General features: G+C 37.5%; 2 protein-coding genes across 9 annotated transcripts in view; one reads left to right on the top strand and one right to left on the bottom strand.

Moving 5' to 3' along the window:
• Spata1 (spermatogenesis associated 1) overlaps positions 1–12,080 on the top strand; it is a 47,789-nt gene extending 35,709 nt beyond the window's left edge. For 5 of the 8 annotated variants that reach the window (XM_090334511.1, XM_090334516.1, XM_090334508.1 and 2 more), the window contains 2 exons: positions 486–573; positions 10,974–12,080. In XM_090334511.1, the coding sequence (XP_090190637.1) occupies positions 486–573; positions 10,974–11,002 (117 nt within the window). In that variant the 3' untranslated portion in view covers positions 11,003–12,080. Of the gene's footprint in view, positions 1–485; positions 574–5,470; positions 5,535–10,956 lie in introns of all 8 variants that reach the window. The other 3 variants (XM_090334513.1, XM_090334514.1, XM_090334515.1) reach the window with 3 other exon arrangements.
• Positions 3,426–18,951, bottom strand: Ctbs (chitobiase). Its single transcript, XM_090334517.1, has 7 exons — positions 18,752–18,951; positions 15,541–15,679; positions 14,625–14,833; positions 10,954–11,125; positions 8,710–8,807; positions 7,985–8,146; positions 3,426–4,711 (listed from the first exon to the last, which is right to left on the bottom strand). The coding sequence occupies exons 1-7, from the start codon at positions 18,872–18,874 to the stop codon at positions 4,520–4,522; spliced, it is 1,095 nt and encodes a 364-aa protein (XP_090190643.1). The 5' UTR covers positions 18,875–18,951; the 3' UTR covers positions 3,426–4,519.
• Between the last annotated feature and the right edge of the window lie 163 nt (positions 18,952–19,114).

The raw sequence follows: 19,114 nt of genomic DNA, 5'->3' as shown, positions 1-19,114 counted from the left end.
TTTATTGAAATGAACTTCAAAAATGGAAACGAGTTTGTTTTTTTCTTTTTTGTTCTTTGTCACTGTTTATTTCTGTTCCTTTTGTATTGTATATAAGTTTATCGGTTTGAAGGAGGATAGAGGGAAGCAAAGATATGATGGGACAAATGTTGCCGGGACAAAAGCAGCAGTGATACCAGATACTGTTTTGAAAATGAACTACACAGCTTGTTGGGGGAAAAGGGTCCAGATAGAAAAAACTGCAAGAAACCGGGAGGAGAAGTGACACTGTTAGAAAAAAGAAATGCACTTATTACCTGACGTACATAACTTTAACCCTTATGTGATTGTGCATTCCCAACAGACAGGAATCATAACTGACACACTGGCTATTGTAAGACAATGGGAATTAAGCAAAAGAGAAAAGACAAAGCAGTACAAAATGACAATATATATTCTTAGAAGAGTAAGATGAAGTTCACTTTTGAAAGATAATTTTTTTTCAGATGAGAAAACAAGCAGTTTCTGATATACGAACATTGAAAGCCGAACTGACCCAAAAGAAAATTAATCCAACTTTTAATACTCAATTAGGTATGTTAATTTCACATGTTTTTTTAAATTTTTAAATATTTGAAGACTAACCATTGTGCCCCTTTATATTAATATAAATAATATTACATATATTAACATATATCAATATATTATGTCAATATAATATATAATGTGTTATATAATATATTAATATATGAATGAAGTTTTATGCATCAATTAAAAAATAAAGTAAAATGATTATCTTTTTCTACTTTTCATGTGCGTATTAGAATGTTTCAGGAATATTAGATGTAATATGTAGCTAAATAGTAGTTGCTTTCTATTTACAATTTCAAGTCTAATGCAGTGTACATATAAATTGACATGTTGATTTTAAACCCATCTTTGAAAAAAAAAATTTTTTAATTCAAGACTGGGGCTGGCAATGTGGCCTCAGTGGTAGAGTTCCTGCCTAGCATATATGAAGCTCTGTGTTTAATTCCTCAGTACCTCATAAACAGAAAAAGCTGTGGCTCAAGTGGTAGGGCACTAACCTTGAAGCACAAAAAGGCTTGGGGACAGATCCCAGGCTTTGAGTTCAAGCACCAGGACCAGCAAAAAAAAAAAAAAAAAAAAAAAGCTTGTCTGTTCTATAATAGTATTTTGTTTGTACTTTTGGTAATTTTTAGTATGAGCTATAAAATCTGATTACAAGGAAGGTATAGTTTTAATAAATATAGTATGTCTGCATAAAAGTAGATTTAATATATCAATTACAATATAACCTGCTATCTATAATCTATACAGATTATAATATAGGTAATATATATAATTTTATAGTATGATCTGTATTAATTATATACTATATAATTATATAATCTATATAGAATACATGTATAATTTATAGATTTAATTGCATATTCATGAAATATATGTATGTACAACGTGTAAGGTCTGCAGAAAGGAAATCCACACAGTTCAGAAGAGGGTTTATTGCATGAGGAAAGAGCAGATTCCTGCCGCCCAAGATGAAGTTGGGCGAACAAGAGGGCTTAGGGTAGGAAGTGAGAGATTATATAGGAGGAGGGGTATAGCCACAGCAGAAGTGGATATGATCTCAGAGGATAGGGAAATAGCCTCAGTGGGGACCTCCCACAGCCCCCAGGGTTACAGGTGCTGGGTGGGGATTTCCAGGGTGCAGGGGGAGAGAGCCAAGGTAAAAAGTCATTTCTTCCAGTCGGACCTAACACAATGTGTGTGTGTGTGTGTGTGTGTGTGTGTGTGTGTGTGTGTGTGTGTGTGTGTGTGTGTGTGTGTGTGTGTGTGTATGAGTGCCAGTGCCAGTCCTGGGGCTTGAACTCAGAGCCTGGATGATTTCCATGAGCTATTTTGCTCATGCCTAGTGCTCTATCACTTAAGCCACAACTACACTTCTGGCTTTTGGGGAGTTAATTGGAGATAAGAGACTCATGGACTTCCCTGTGTGGACTGGCTTTGAACCATAATCCTCATATCTAAGCCTCTTGAGTAGCTAGGATTTTACATGAGTGAGCCACTGGTACTATATTTTGAATAAAAGTAATTGTATATAAATCTATAATAGAATTGAATTTCTATTATATGTTATAAAGGTTTTAAAAATGTAAAGTGTTTGTGTTAGCAGTGTAAGGTAATTCAAATTCCAGAGAAATTGTTCATTTTGCAGTCACAAACAACTTTATAAACAGAAAACAATGCTTTTGGCCAGTCCTGGGGCTTGAACTCAGGGCCTGGGCACTGTCCTTGGACACACTTTGCTCAAGGCTAACGCTCTGCTACTTGAGCCACAGCACCACTTCCCACTTTTTCTGTGTATGTAGTACTGAGGAATCAAACCCAGGGCTTTGTGAATGGTAGGCAAGCACTCGACAGCCCCCAGAATGCTCTTATAACAGATGATTGAAACATGATTTATTCCAATTTGAAAGAGGTTAGGAGCAGAGAAGACAGGATTTATTCAGAGAGCAAGGATGCAACTTATTTGTAGATATATTTAATCTATGTCTTAAGAGAACAGACTTTTCTACTTTTAGAAAAAATTATTGTGCCAGGCAAGGTAGCTCAAGCCTATAGTCCCAGCTACTCAGGAGTCTGACATCTGAAGATCAAGTTTCAAAGCCAGCCTGGGCACAAAAGGACCAGAGATTCTTATCTCCAATTAACCACTAGAAAATGGGAAGTGAGGCTTGGCTCAAGGTTAGGGAGGTAGCCTTGAGCTGAGGAGCTCAGGTACAAGTTTAAGCCCCATGACTCACAAGAAAAAAAGGAAAAATTATTGCATAAAATTACTCTTTTAGAAAAATTAACAAATCTTTAGAAAAGGACTATTTAGCTATGAAAAAAAGCTAGCCAAGAAATGGAATAACTGATGTATACAAATAAATGAATATGGATAATTGGCAGTATAAGGAACAATGAAAAGAATGAATTTCAACACTTAACTTTTTCCTATTGCCAAAATCTTTACATATAAACCTCATAACTTGAAAAACATAAGGTAGTTCTAATTTACAAATTTACAATATTACTAAGATATCTATTTCCCCCTGTCAGTCATGGATCTTGAACTTTGGGCCTGGGCGCTGCCATTGAGCTCTTCAGCTCAAACTCTACCACTTGGAGTTTTCTGGTGGTTAATTGAAGATAAGAGTCCCACCAACTTTCTTATTTTCTTGCTTGAGCTGGCTTTGAACGGCAGTCCTCATCTCAGCCTCCTAAGTAGCTAAGATTACAGGTGTGAGCCACCAGTTTCTTAAGTTTACTTAAGTTACCTTCTTAAGTAAATCTGATATTTTGCATTTCTTTACCCTTCATTCACTGTTTTGAGCTTTAAGTGACTAGAGGACACACTCAGAACATGAGTACATACTATAAAGAATCAGAAAGCCAAACTTTATTTGACGATATTAAGACATAAAACTCCAGGTTTTTTTGTTTTGTTTTGTTTTCCAGTCCTGGGGCTTGACCTCAGCAGCTGGGCACTGCCTTGGACACTTTCTGCTCAAGGCTAGTGCTCTGCCACTTGAGCCACAGCACCACTTCGGGCTTTTTCTGAGTCTGTGGTATGGAGGAATTGAATCCAGGGCTTCATGCAGGCGAGCACTCTACCACTAGACTATGCTGATAGCCATAAAATTCCAGGTTTTAAATATAAAATTTATTGGGGGGGAGTACAAAACAGTTACTTCTCAATTTCTACTTCAACTTATACACTTTCCTTTTTATTAGTATATAGTACTATTATTTATAAGCATATATTAATTGTACAATATGAGTGTCATATTTATACATTGATCATACCTTTGATTTATACCTTTGATCATATTCACCCCATGATTTCCATGACATCCCCAGGTATACATTTTTTTTTTTGCCAGTCCTGGGGCTTGTACTCAGGGCCTGAGCACTGTCCTTGGGCTTTCTCAAGGTTAGAGCTCTACCACTTGAGCCATACCACCCCTTCCAGCTTTTTCTATGTGTATGGAACAGAGGAATGGAACCCCGGGTCTTTGTGCATGCTAGGAAAGCACTCTACTACTAGGCCAAACATCCAGCCTAGGTATACATTTTTAATATGTACCTGGATTTGTAAGAGCACTCTACCACTAGACCAAACTTCCAGCCCAGGTATACATTTTTTATATGTACCTGGATTTGTCTGATATCAAGGGAAATGTTAGCATAGCAATTTTAGAAAGTTCTTAATTATATTATAATGTTAGAACACAGAATATTTATATAGTACATTGATTTATTTCTTACCATATCTTCCTGGATACTTAAAAGGCATACTTTCTGAACTCAAACAAAGTAGTTCTTTTTTTTTGGGGGGGGGGGGAGAGTACACTAATAACTAGTTAAAACAATATGGCAAGAGGGTATATATTTTTTCCTCTTTAAGAAATTAGGTCTATTTATACAGAACATTTTTCTAAGTCTTAATAGTTAAACAAAAGATATTCATCTGTCAGAGCTTTGGCTTTAAGACTTTCCACATTTGCTCAGTTTGTTGTTTGGCGACAGGATCTTCTGAGTAGTCAAGAGAGTTTGCATTCCACATGCCAATGCCCCGTAAGCCATGACTTTGCATATATGCCGCCTTTAAAGAAATGCTCTGAGGGTTATCATACCACACTTGATGAAAGTGGCCAGCAGGATCCTACACAGATTAAAATGGAAATTTAAACTATTCAGTACACTAAGAGGAAAGATGTTTCTTAAGTCCTATGATTCAGAAAGTACATAAGGCTGGATGCCAGTGCCTCGGGCCTATAATCCTGAGTAGGAGGTGGTACAAAGCCAGCCTGGGCAAGAAAATCCAAGAGACTTATCTAAAATTAACTAGCAAAAAGCCAGACTAGAGCTGTGATTCAAACAGCAGAGCACTAGCCTTGAGTGAAAAAGCTGAGTCAGGTCCTGAGGTCAAATCCCTGAATCATCACATTCACACATACCCACACCACATAAAACATTCAAGGAAATAATCAATGCTCACTGGCTGATATTCTACCATCTGAGCCATTCCTACAATCCAAGGAGAAGCATTTTTTTAATGTTGGTACTTGAACTGATCAAGACCTGGGCATTGTCTCTTAGCCTTTGTACTCAAGGCAGCACTTTACTACATGAGCCCTATTTAAGGATCTATTTAAGATCCTTCTCATAGCCTAAGATTCTTTCCTTGATTTAATATGATTATCAACCAACATGTACATCTGAATGTTTGCTGGCCTTTGAAAAGTACAGATTCCTTTGCTCCACACCACATTAAACCTATCAAAATGTAAGGCTGATGCTAGGATATACATTTATTTTGTTTTTTTAATATGTTCCATTAGGTAATTCTGATATGCAAAGTTACAAATCACTGTTGTGGTCCACTAAAACAAGCTTACACAATGTTTTGTATTCTCTACAGTTTCTGGAAGTGTACCTAGCTAGGGGCTCCAGGCATGATTTTATTTATGATGAATCAGCCAAAGGTAATTCCAGTGGGGGAGAAAAGAACCTCATTTTGTATGTTTTTCAGAATTGATTCTAAAAAGCTATTAGAAGTGACTCCATCTGTAATTAACACATACTGCTTTAGAACCATAAACTAGAAAATAGTACCTTGTTCTTTCAGAAACCTCCTCACGTTATTAGACAAGAGATAAAAGACAACCAGGCTGTGGTGGCTCATACCTACAATCCTAACAACTCAGAAGGCTAAGATCTGAGAGGTTTGAAGCCAGTCTAAGCAAGAAAGTCTATAGGACTTTTATCTGTAATTAACCACCACAATGCCAAAAGGATCAAGATATACCAAAACCTCAGTGGATCTGTGGCTGAAGTGTTAAAGTGCTAGCCTTGAGCAAAAATACTAAGTCAAAAATATTAATCTTGGCTTGGTGTCAGTGGCTCACGCCTACCGTCCTTCATACTGAGGATCTGAGGATCTTGATACATAAACAGTCTGAACAGAAAAGTCTATGAGCCTCCATCTCCAATTTTCCAGCAAAAATTTCTGGACTCACCAAGCACCAGTGGCTTATGCCTATATTTTTAGCTACTCAGGAGATTGAGATCTGAAGATCACAGGTAAAAACCAGCTGGGAAAAATAAATCCATAAGACTCTATTTCCAGGTTATTAGCAAAAAACTTAGTATAGGAGGCTTGGTTCAAGTGGTAGAATGCCATCTGTGAGTAAAAAAGCTGAGAACATGAGGCCCTGAATTCAAGCCCTGATTCTGGCACAAACATACACAAAGACTAGAAATCCTACCAGAATTAATTTATAGCATCTCCAGACTTTTTTTTTTTTTTTTTTTTTTTTTTTTGCCAGTCCTGGGTTTGAGCTCAGGGCCTGAGCACTGTCCTTGGACTTTCTCAAGGCTAGAGCTCTACCACTTGAGCCTCAGCACTACTTCCAACTTTTTTTTTTCTATGTATGTGGTACCAAAGAATTGAACCCAGATCTTTGTGCTTGCTAGGCAAGCACTCTACCACTAGACCAAACTCCCGGCACCTCCAGACTTCTTTTTAAAGTAACATAATCCAACATGCTCTGATTATTTGTACTTCAGTCTTTGAGATCTGAAAATGTTTTTATTAGGCTAAATATTAATTTTGAAAATCAAATATTTCTTTGCCTACTTGGTACAGTAATTTAGTATTCAACACTATAGCAATACAGTATTCAAATATTGCCTGTAACAATCACAGATAGTTTACTATATTCTTCAGACTTCCTTCTATATTTTTCCCCATGAGTCTAGCACTTGAACTCAGTATCAGATGCTTTCACTCCAATGACTGGTATTCTACCACCCCCCTTCTGTAATTTTTGTCTCTAATCTTTAATATAATTGATTTAATGATAATTTAATAAAATTTATTTTAAATATCTGCACCATAGCAAGGTACTTCTCTAGAGGTGGCAAGTACAGGCAGTTGTCATAAATTGCTGGGTCACCACAGTTGAGTCCATTCTAAGTTAGGACCAGCAACCCAACAGATTCTCTGATATTGACTTCCCTATGGGCACAAGATATTTCAACCTCCCTGTTTCCTCTGTAGAGTGATCAACACAAGATGTGCTGATGGAAATGCGCATATAGAAAGCCAGTCCTGAATCTAGTAGTCCATTTCTTGACTTCACTGTCCCTGCCCTTCCCTGAGTATATACTGCTTCCTTGAATATGACTCCTTATGTTATATTCCTTCAAGACAAAAACCATAACTTCCTTAATTTGGATGTATTTTCTATATGTTTCTTATAAATACATTAGCAAATGGAACAAAAAAATTAATTTGAAAAGCCTATGATGAAGCATCTCTTAGTTTTATTTTGCCCTGAGTCTCATCAGAATCTTTAGACTACTTTGAAATGGAGGCATTTAGCACTAGTAACCTATTTTGGCCTAAAGCCCCTTCAAAAGATAACATCTTAACTGTCAACTAACTATCTTGAGGAAGACTTGTTTGTGAGTTGCATATTTTTATAGCATCATCTAAAATGAATTGGTTCAAGAAGGGTGTTGTGTTACTGGCACAATTTGAATTGCTCCCTAGGAAACAAGTTCTTGATATAGAAATGTTTACTCATGGGGCCGAGAGTTTGGCCTAGTGGTAGAGTGCTTGCCTAGCATGCACAAAGACCCGGGTTCAATTCCTCGGTACCACATACATAGAAAAAAGCCGGAAGTGGTGCTGAGGCTCAAGTGATAGAGCTCTAGCCTTGAGAAAGTCCAAGGACAGGGTTCATGCCCTGAGTTCAAGCCCAGGATTGGCAAAAAAAAAAAAAAAAAAAAAAAAAAAAGAAATGTTTACTCATGTTAACAGCAGTCTGTATATTATGGTCTAAAATGGCAGAAATTCCTAATTGCAAATAATTATAAAACACACACTTATGAAAAACAATACAATATATCTTCAAGGTCAGAGTCTTACTTGATAGTTATAATAAGGAGCCTGTTGATCTTTATTCCATTGACTTCCAGAAACAGAACTATTTATTTGCTTCATGATGGTTTTATAAGGCACCTGACGTCCTACAGCATCACTACAAGGAGCCCCTCGGAAAGGGACTTCTGCAATGCTACAAACATGCGCCTAGAAACACAAAAAAACAAGTGTTTGTAATGTAGATTATCAAACAAATCTTAATAGCCAAATCAGAAGAATTGAAGTCCATTGTTAGAAATTAAATAAAAGCTACACATAGACAAATTCTCTAAAGAATAAAAATTAAGTAATTCCTGACTGAAAAAAAAGTATAATGGGCCGGGCTTGGTGGCTCATGCCTGTAATCCTAGCTACTCAGGAGGGTGAGATCTGAGGATCAAGGTTCAAAGCCAGCCCAGGGACTCAAGTCCGTGAGACTCTGATCTCCAATTAACCACTAGAAAACTGGAGGTGGCACTGTGGCTCCAGGAGCGGGGCAGTAGCCCTGAGCTGAAAATTCAGAGACAGTGCCCCAGGCCTAGAGTTCAAGCCCCAGGAACAACTGAAAAAAAAAAGTGTAATATTCAGAAGCTTCTTTGGGAATAAATGGTTAAAAATGAATATTTAGTCTCAACTCATATTTCAAAAATTCTATAAAAATTTGTTACATAATCATAATGGAACAAAATATATAATTGTGGGAAATTACATAACAAACACCCTCTTCTTACCTTTGATAGATTCAGGCAGGTATAATCATATCCATACCAGGGAACACCCATTACAAGTTTTTTAGGGTTAATGCCCATCTTGATGTAGTCATTATATCCTAGTCAGAGGGATAGAATAAACTTAATTTTTCCCTTCCTATATCCATGAATGTGTTCATACAAGCTATGCAGTCATTCAAAATTTAGGTTTGTAAAAACACGTACATGTATGCAAAATTCGACTTCTGCTTGTGTACTCTGATATTATAAAGTCAACACTGAAGAAGTGTAACTCCTGTTGAGAATATGTCTCTGTGGTAAATGTGCTTGCTTAGCACCTATGTGCTGTGTTCAGTCCACAGCATCTTGTAAATGAATGAATGAATACATGAATGAATGAAAAAACTATTTCTTTTATAGTGAGATAAAACATGCAAAGCAATTCTGATCATACTAAAACAAAATCCAGAAAATATAATTCTAGAAAGAATGGCATATTTCAGGAAATCATCTTGATCTCATCAATGAATTATAAAGATGATATATTGGTTGTACTAGATTATAAAGTTTCAAACAAGTTCTATAATCCATAAGCTTCTTGGCAGAAATGCACTCAAAGTTTCCAGTTGAAAGTACAAGTGTCTCATATTTTACAGATATCATATAAGCATCTTAATGACAGAGATAAAAAATGTCCTTGCAATTGGGGCCGGGAGTTTGACACAGTGGTAGAGTGCTTGCCTAGCATGCACGAAGACCCGGGTTCAATTCCTTGGTACCACATACATAGAAAAAAGCCAGAAGTGGTGCTGAGGCGCAAGTGGTAGAGCTCTAGCCTTGAGAAAGTTGAAGGACAGTGCTCAGGCCCTGTGCTCAAGCCCAGGAAAGGCAAAAAAAAGAAAAATTAAAAAGAAAAATATCCTTGCAATGATTCTGTGCTAAATAATGTAGAGTTGAAGGAAACGAAAAGAAAAATTAGCAAATGCTAGATCTACCAATTATTTTCCTGCCAAGTGCTGAAAACACATTTTCCTACTACGAAATATTCCTCTTATAATATCCAGAATGTCGAATTCAATAAGTTTATTGTTTTTCACAGCCTTTACTGTTACTTGCTCTGTTAAATATTTAAAAAGAGAGATTGGGAATGCTTCATTTCCAAGCATATGTGATAATTAATCTGTTATTCATAGAATACAATATCTTTTTTCATCGAGTGATACACAGTTGGGATTCCTGAATTAAATAATAACTATAATTTTAATGGAATTATAAAATTTAAAGTTGTTATGCTGTTTTCAAACTTAATATATGTTTGACCACACTCCTATATCTAACAATTAAGATATGATGAAAAATGAGGCCCATAGTCTAACATTTCAACTTCTAAGTAAGAAAGAAATTTCAAAAGTAACTTCCCTAGAAATTTCATGTGGGTTCAAAAACAGTACTGGGGTGTGAACTCCATTGTTCTCACCAGTTATTCTAACCCAGTCCTTTTTGCTTTAGTTTACTTTTCAGAGAGTTACATTTTTGTCCAGAATTGGCCTTAGATTGAAAACTTCCTACCTATTCCTCCTGAGCCAATCCAAATTTTGTAGAGAAAAATACAAAGACCAAATCATATGAATGACAGGTCTTTGGTACTATGAATTCTAATTTACAATGTTGCAAATACTAATATTAATTAAGATAAAATTGTGGAGTATGATGGTACACATTTCTATCCTCACACTTGAGATGTTAAAACAGAATCAAGAGAGACCATACTGGGCTACATAATTAGAACTTGTCTCAAAACCACCCCCCCCCCACACACACCCCAAAATAACAAAAAGATAAAGCCAATCTGTGGCTGGTACTCATAATTATCCTTTCTGTTAAACTACTTACAGATTATTTTAACAAAAATATACTGTCAGAGTCAAGATAAATATCCTCATGTGATTGCATGGCAAAAATGTTAGACGTAAAAAGCTAGAGTCCCAACTACATAATACTTAATAGTTGTGTAACCATGAGAATGTAATTATTTTAATATCTATTATAGAGGATTATTGATAATATACCTATTCAAGGTTGTTATAAGAATTAAGTGAAAACTTCAAAGTTTTCAAACATTCTGTAAACATTAAAGCCCTCAAAATACATGATTTATTTAATGTTTCAAGCATGCTTTACAGATAATTTAGGAGTATTAAAATATACCTTAATGTCTATAGTTGTGGAGTTAATATAACTAATGATCATTCTGTGGATTCTTACCAGTTAATGTCTGATTATAGGGAGCATTGGCTGCTGCAACACAGTCTGACCAGACCTGACTTTGTTCATCATAAGACATCACAAAGAGAAAGTCACAAGCGTCCGCAATTCCAGTATAATTATAGCATCTTCTGTCTATGTTTTTTGGAGACCAAGCTACGTCAAAGGTTACCTTTGGAAAACATGTCATATAACATAATCAAACATGCATAGAATATCAGATGTTTTTATTATGTATTTTCTTGCTTCATCCTACCAAGAGAAAAAAAACTGCTTACAATACATAAATGTAAGATTTGACACTAAGAAATATATTTTTGACTACATCAGACTGGCCTACACTGTGTGAATTTTTGGATGTATAATTGCCAGGAATGGGACATTACACATAGGAGTTTTACATTCAGGTATCTTCAGAGACTGGATTGGTAGTCCAACTGATTAAAAGAAGCAGGTTTAATAACAATACGCTATAGTAAGACTTCTGAAAATTGGAGAACAGTGACACTAAAAAATTCAAATATAAAACTAGAAGTAGCTGCAGAGTACATGGGACATAAGTCAACATAACCTGACTGCACTATGAGTCCTTGATTCACATCATATTTCATAGATTGGTCTAATATTACAGTTAGGGAACTGTAGAGTTTTATGATTCAGTTACAAGTTTTTCAATTCCAAATGTTGAAAACAATAGTCTTATTTTATAGAATGATTTAAATATTATCTTTCAAATGAATGATGAGCAAGCATTCAATGAGCCAAAGCCTCTTCAAAATATCTGCTTATCATTTAACTAAATATTAATACACCTTATTTTAATATACGGAAGAAATACTTCAAAATCCCAAAATTCCTGTTAGCTGATTATAATAAAAGTTTGAGACATTTTAAGTAAAATTTTTGTATTGGCTAGTTTATCTTATCAAAACTCAGGATGCTCTCAAAACTTTATAATTCTTAAAAAAAAGTCTACAAATATTTCTCAGATCTATAATAAAACAGGTTATGATATGGAATTTGTACACATTGTCCCCCCTCTGCCATTGTCTACAATTATAAAACAGAAGTTGTATTATAGTAATAGAAAAAATAAATGACTACCTCAAGCAGATGTTTCAACTCTCTATTTTGTTATTCCATTCAACTCTATTTAGTCCTTTATTATCTCCTGAATGCTAAGAATATCTTATATGAAAGTAGCATATTATCTCATATTAGACAAAAAATCAAAAGACTTAAATTCAAGTCTTGGCTCTTAATTTTTAATGCTCATTTAATTCATTTGGTAGTAGTAGTTTAAACTCAAAACCTGGCACTTGATTGATAGATGCTCTACCACTTTAAGCCACCACCAGCCCTTGGCTCCACTTTAACCTGGTCTATGTCACTGCTAAGTCACAGAAGGTTCTGTATGTGAAATATTCAATGTAGATATGAATATAAAGATAAGAACATAAAAATGATAGTTTAGAGAGAACTCAAGGAACTTTTCAGCTCTTCTAGCTTTTGTTTTTTTAATCTGACATTGTTGCTCAAATCCCGACATTAGATACTACATGATCCATGCGCCCAGTCCTTGCAGTGCTTACTTCTATGAGTACAATTCTGTCAATGTAAATAATTACATTTCCCCACTGCAGCTTGGTCTTCTTTCTTCTAGTCACCAGTTTAAGGACCATTAGACCATGTTCTGATTCCCCTCCAACTCTAAATGTACAATTTGGAAGTTATAAAATGTAACTTCACATTTTCCTTTGGTCAATTAAGAGTTATCTTTCCCTTTTTTACTAAGCACTTCATACAATGAACACTTACTGAACATTTGTTGAGTGCTGGGATTATAGAATCATCTCAGTCCATACTGTAAATCTCTACTAAGACAGTTGAATAAGTACATCCTAGTCTTCCTCTCTTGTTTATTTGTTTATGTGGTTGTATATAGGAGCTTCACTATGAGAAGTGCACAGTGCATCGTGATCAGTGTCATAACATCAATGTCACACCATCCATCATTCTTCACCATTTTCCTGTCCCTACCCTCAAGCACAGTTCAATTTTTACACAATGTAAATTGAATATAATGGCTGACTTACCCTTTCTCCCTCTACTTGTTCTTCTCTAACTTTACATCCTACTACACAACTCAACATACTACTCTCCCCACATTATCCATTACATATAGAATACTCTCCTACCTAGTATCCCTGGTTCTTGTCTATAATCCTAGCTACTCAGGAAGCTGATATCTAAGAATTGTGGTTCAAAGCCAGCCCAGGCAGACAATATCATACAATTCTGATTTCCACTTAACCAACAAAAAGCCAGAATTGGAGATGTTACTATTGTGGTAGAGGGATGCCAGTAACAAAATAGAGTAAGAAGAGCTTAACATCCTGAGTTCAAGCCCTAGTGTGAACACCAAAACACACACATACACACACACACACACACAGAGCAACAAGAGTATACTCAGTCAGATATTCTTGGTCTTTAATATAGATATTCCTACTCAAGGGCTCTTTATCTTGTCCTTGGGACTAGCAAATAGGCTGCTTTCCACATACCAATCCTAGCCTACCAGTAACAAGTATCTGAAAAGCAAATGAAAATTTTCTGGGAGCATGGCCTAGTAGTAGAGTGCTTGCCTAGCATGCACCAAGACCCAGGTTAGATTCTTCGGTATCATATACACAGAAAAAGCTGAAAGTGGTGCTATGGCTCAAGTGGTAGAGCTATAGCCTTGAGAAAAGTCCAAGGACAGTGCTCATTCCCTGAGATCAGTCCCAGACTAAAGGGGAAAAAAAGTGAAGAAGAGAAGCACAGTACACTGAATGTCAGGTATTTCCTATTCTTCCTCTGCGGCAAACTGACAAGCCTTTCTACTTGTCTAAAACCATGTCAGTCCTTGTGTCGTTTATTATTCTACCTATGATTCTAAATACATGATGAACAACAAACTAGAAACTGAAAATACAGATGTTGAGGCTCAATCCCAGACATACTCAGTCAACATTACAGAATTTTAAACAAGCACACTGAGTGATTCTCAGATTGGGTTAACAACATTAGTCACTGGTGGCTTGTGGCTGTAATCCTAGTTACTCCAGAGGCTGAGATCTGAGGACTGAGGTTTAAAACTTGCCCCGGCAGGGAAATCCGTGAGACACTTTAATTAACCACCAGGAGAAGAAGAGCTGTGGTTCAAACTGGTAGAACACAAGCCTTGAATGAGGGGGGGGGGGGGCGCGCACCACACAGAATTGATTTTTTTCTGATGGTACAGGGGATTAAACTCAAAGCCTTGTGCTTTCCAGACGAGTATTCTTTATCCCTTGAGCTATGCTTCAAGTGCATTTATTTTTAGTTTGTTTTTCAGATAGGGTCTCAAAGTCTTGCCCAGACTAGCCTTAGATTGGGATCCTCATACCTTATGTTCCAACTACTGTGATTACAGGTATGCACCCACCATGACCAGCTACTTAATACTGATATAACCCCGCTTCAAGGCAAGTAGGTGAGCCATAAAATGACTGAAATAAGCGTCAAAAGTCAAAAAAATGCTTAATGAATACATCTTTTATTACTCTAAACTAGAATTAATCAGACCTTCATAATACATTTTGATACAGAAAATATAGAGTTTTAACCAAGAAAATGAATGTCCTTACCTGTGATCCCTCAATCTCACGATGGAAAGAGTCTGTGGTTTCCTTTACTAAAGCTGTTAATGCATCATATTCAGGTGATGAACAATTAACTTCTTGCTCTATGTCTAGATTAATTCCATCCATATACTGAGTTTTGGCCAAATTAATTTTTTGAGTTATCCAGGATGCTCTAAAATTGGGATCAACAATATCCTTTAGGGATATATCACCTGTGGAAGAAATACATATCTTCTGAACACATGCTTTCTAGTTTAATGCCATTTCTATCACAAGCACATTTCCAAAGAGATTGTGTCTTTAAAACATTTCATTATTTTGCAACACTAAGCCTCTAATTTCAGTTTTCCAAGTGAAGAAATACTACACCAAACAATAGACTAAATCCCCAAAGTAATTATTAAAAATATAAAATTATTCTCAATTAGAAGCAGAAATTAAAGGTCTGAACAGCTATTCGTCAGTCACATTTTGTTCAAGCCACACATTCTTTAAAATTATCCCAGACTTATGTAACTGTAACCATTCTGTCTATAGCCTTTATAACAATAAAATAAGTATTTCTGTGAAATGAATTAAAGAGTTATTACTGGAGGGGTTGGGAGTTTGGCCTAGTGGTATAGAGTGCTTGCCTCACATGTACAAAGACCCGGTTCCACTCATCAGTATCATATACATAGAAAAAAAGCCAGAAATTATGCTGTGGCTCAAGTGGTAGAGCTCTAGCCTTGAGAAAAAACCCAAGGACAGTGCTCAGGCCCTGAGTCCAAGCCCAAGATTGGCAAAAAAAAAAAAAAATGTTTTTAAGTTATTACAGGAAAAAAAAAAGCATTTTTAAAAAAAGACAAGTCAAGGACTATAGCAAATGATATAGGTAAATTTATGAGATGGCAGATCCATGGGTCTCACAAGAGCATACCTTTTAACACTACTCTGGCACCTTTTGAATGAGCATAGCACATCAGTTCTGAGTCATATTTCCCAAAGGCTGCCACAGTTGTAATCTGTGACCAGTCATAAGATTTCCAAGTTTTCTTTCCAACATCAAATACAAAGACCTGCCAAAACAACAGGGCAAAGAACCATCACCTAAATCCATATCCTGCAAACCATCTAAATGAATTTGCCACCAGCATATGCCAGGCACTATAGTGAGCTCTACAGAGTGAATAAGACTTAAGGATCTCAATTTAATTAGTAACAATTAGCCAGGCCTGGGAAATGGGGAAGGCTAGGCCAAGAAATCATGACAAGTGCCAAGGTGTGAAGGCAGAGTGTGGTAGGTTTATATATAGATATAGATATATAGCTTTATAAATAGTATGTACTATTTAGTATGGAATTCAGAAAGCATACAGAAGTAAGGAAGTACCAGACTGGTAAGTAGGGATTAAGTTATAAAAAGCCTTGGTGATGTTTGTACTTTATTCTGAAAGAAAGGGAGAGAAAATCATTTTTAAAAGGAAAAGGTATGCATTTAGAAAATCCCTTTGACTGAAGTGGGAAATAGATTAAAGATGAAACACAACTGGAATCAGAATAGGGGAATAGTGGAATAAATCCAAGGAAGAAACAATGATGATTTCAACTAAAACTGAAGTGTAAGAGTTTAAGTGAATAGCTCTAGGGAAGTTCTAAGGAGGTAAAATTAACAGAGCTTTGTGACTAAGGTAAGAGAAAAGTTTGATAATATTCAAGTTTCTATCAGTTCCAGCTAGAGTAATTGTAAAACAGTTTAATTGTAAAACAGTTGATGTTACTCTTCTGTAGAATTTTTTTTTTGCCAATCCTGGGCTTGAACTCAGGGCTTGGGCCCTATCCTTGGGCTTTCTCAAGGATAGCCCTCTGCCACATGAGCCACAACACCACTTCCAGCTTTTTCTGTGTATATGGTACTGACGAATTGAACCCAGGGCTTCGCGCATGCTAGGCAACCACTCTACCACAGGCTATGCTCTTGGTCCCTCTAGCAATTTTTTTTCCAACAGGTAATTCTAGAAACATAAAAAGCTCATGTCTAATTCTTTTATACTAGGATATTCATATTGATTTGGAAGACTTTTTGAATTAATTATGTATTGCAGGGGTATTTTGCTAGGGAATAGAGGTTAGCAGGAGAGGTAAAAGTACAGCATTCCTGATAGTGTGTGGAATCATAAAACAAGTTGCATGGAACAAGATCCAGTGGTACTTAGTAGACCATGGATTTTGTGAATTTTATCTTGGGATGAATGGAACTCCATAAGCAGGAATGAGACATGAGGTTTGCATTGAAAAAGAACTGGAGGTTTGGAATGTGGCTTAGTGGTAGAGTGCTTGCCTACCATGCACTGGGTTCAATTCCTCAGTACTAAATAAGCAGAAAAAAATGGAAATGACACTGTGGTTCAAGTGGTAGAGTGCTAGTCTTGAGCAAAAAGAAGCTCAAGGACAGTGCGTAGCCCTGAGTTCAAGCCCCAGGACTGACCAAAAAAAAAAAAAATAGACTTGGGGGAACCACTATAAGAAGATTGGATGGAGATAGGGCAGTGTGAGGGCTCACTATAAAAGTTTAAGCAGGCATCTCTTAGTTTTCTCAATCTCACCCTCCTTGTTCTTGCTTTTCAGCATTAACAAAGTAATTTACTTTTCTGCTATGCAACTGTCCAATTAAATAATTACAGAATGGAAAACTGAATGGCCCACTGGATGCATATGTTATTAAGCCTTATCCCTTAACCCAGTTTTAGTTCTGGTAAGATTGATTTTGTTAAACCGGGTGCTAGTGGCTCACACCTATCCATTCAAAGAGCTTAAATCTGAGAATCATAGTTCAAAACCAGCTCTGACAAGAAAGTATGTAGGACTCCTAGTTCTAAAGCAACCACCTAATAAAAACTTGAACTGGTTCAGGTGGTAGAATTCCAGCTTCTTTGCATTCTATGCTTCTTTACATAATTGATTTTCAAGGTGGCCACAAAAACTACATAACCTACTATGTACTCCAGTGAATATTGTAACATAGTATGCTACAATAAATCTTCCAGAATGTTAAAACAGACACGCAAACAAAACAATGAATTGGCAGGCCATTAAGCTGAAAGCACGAAAGGCTTGGATTTTTAAGGGCAAACAAGGATTAACAGCAAAGTGAAATGTCAGCTTTACTAATTAGAATCATTAAGCTTAGTAGGGATTTTCCACCAGACTGTACCCAAATAAGCCAAACACTTATCCACAGTCAGTCAAGTTACAAGGCTTTCACTTAAACCTGTTCAAGCTTTAGACTTCTCTGAGACTCTAATCAAACTGATTAGAGTGACACTAGGCAGATTCTCCAAAACATTTAACCTTTCTTTTTTCTCCTGGTCCTGTGAGCTTGAACTCTGGGCCTAAACTTCTGACATTTTTTGGTACTTAATTGGAACTTTTATCTATGTTTACAGGTGTCAGCCACCTGAGTCCAGCAATTATTTTTATTTCTTCAAAAACAAAGTATACAGACATATATACATATACATAAATATATATATGCATGCGTGTTTGTATATGTATGTATGTATGAATGACCTGGTTCTGGTGGCTCACATCTGTAGTCTTAGCTACTCAAGAAGCTGAGATCTGAGGATCGCGGTTCAAGGCCAGCCCATGGCAGGAAAGGCCTTAGGACTGTCTCCTCCAATTACCTAACAGAAAAAGGGGCACCATGGCTCAAAGTGGTAGAGCAGCATTAACTTTGAGCAAAAGAGCTCAGGCCCTCAGGACCACCACCAACAACAAAAAAGGATGACAGGTATGGAAGTGTAAAGGTAAGCAGACCACTCTATCTTCGTATACTTTTGGAGTGCTGAGCTTGGTTCAGGGAATCCCCCTTCCCTTGGGCGCCACTTGATGGACTTTCCAAGCGCTGTGTGCGGCAGGGTAAGAAAGAAGCGTGCCTGTGGAGTGAGGCGAGAGTGGGCATCTCGGGCTGCCCAGGGTGCCCGGAGGAGTTGCTCGGCCTCGGGGCGCCAGTTTCCTCATTAAACCCGAGGGAAATCGGTAAACAGGAAGGCCCACGGGGCGGGCTAAAGTTGGTGTTAGCACCCACACCTCGGTTCCACTCCTAACTCCTCCTCGGCCCGCCTGGAGGACCGGGGGAGAGGCCTGACCTCGAAGTCGGGGCGGTGGCGGATCGGGCGGCAGAGCGCGGGCTCCGAGCACGGGCAGTGGGCCCAGGCCACGAACGGCAGCGCTAGCAGCCGCAGCAGCATAGCAAGCCGGGAAGAGGACATGTCGGCGGCGGGCGGCGCGATCCCAGGCCTCCACCGAACCTCGCCGGAACCGGCTACCTGGTGAGCAGGAGGTGGGGCCTAAGCGCGGTGGGAGGAGCAGGAAAGGGCAGAAACGCGCTCCCGTCAGGCGAGATGGCGAGTGGAACCTGCTGCTGGAGGGTAGGGCGGAGCCTAGCGCTTGGGGGCGGAGCCTGGTGCTCAGGAGGCGGAGCGAAGCCTGCCAATCAGGAGGGAGCCTAG

Source organism: Megascapheus bottae, chromosome 6, assembly GCF_031878675.1.
Source record: "Megascapheus bottae isolate mThoBot1 chromosome 6, mThoBot2.hap1, whole genome shotgun sequence".
Taxonomy (NCBI): Eukaryota; Metazoa; Chordata; class Mammalia; order Rodentia; family Geomyidae; genus Megascapheus; species Megascapheus bottae.
This window is presented reverse-complemented; position numbering and strand designations above follow the sequence as displayed.

Bases quoted from the DNA above. Each gene is read 5' to 3' on its own strand.
- Ctbs (XM_090334517.1), bottom strand. From the start codon at position 18,874: ATGTCCTCTTCCCGGCTTGCTATGCTGCTGCGGCTGCTAGCGCTGCCG. The intron at 14,834-15,540 runs GTATGCTCTTGT...TTTCTTCCACAG, and splicing joins TGCCAGAGTAGTGTTAAAAG to GTGATATATCCCTAAAGGAT. The intron at 4,712-7,984 runs GTAAGACTCTGA...TAATCTGTGTAG, and splicing joins CTCCTTATTATAACTATCAA to GATCCTGCTGGCCACTTTCA.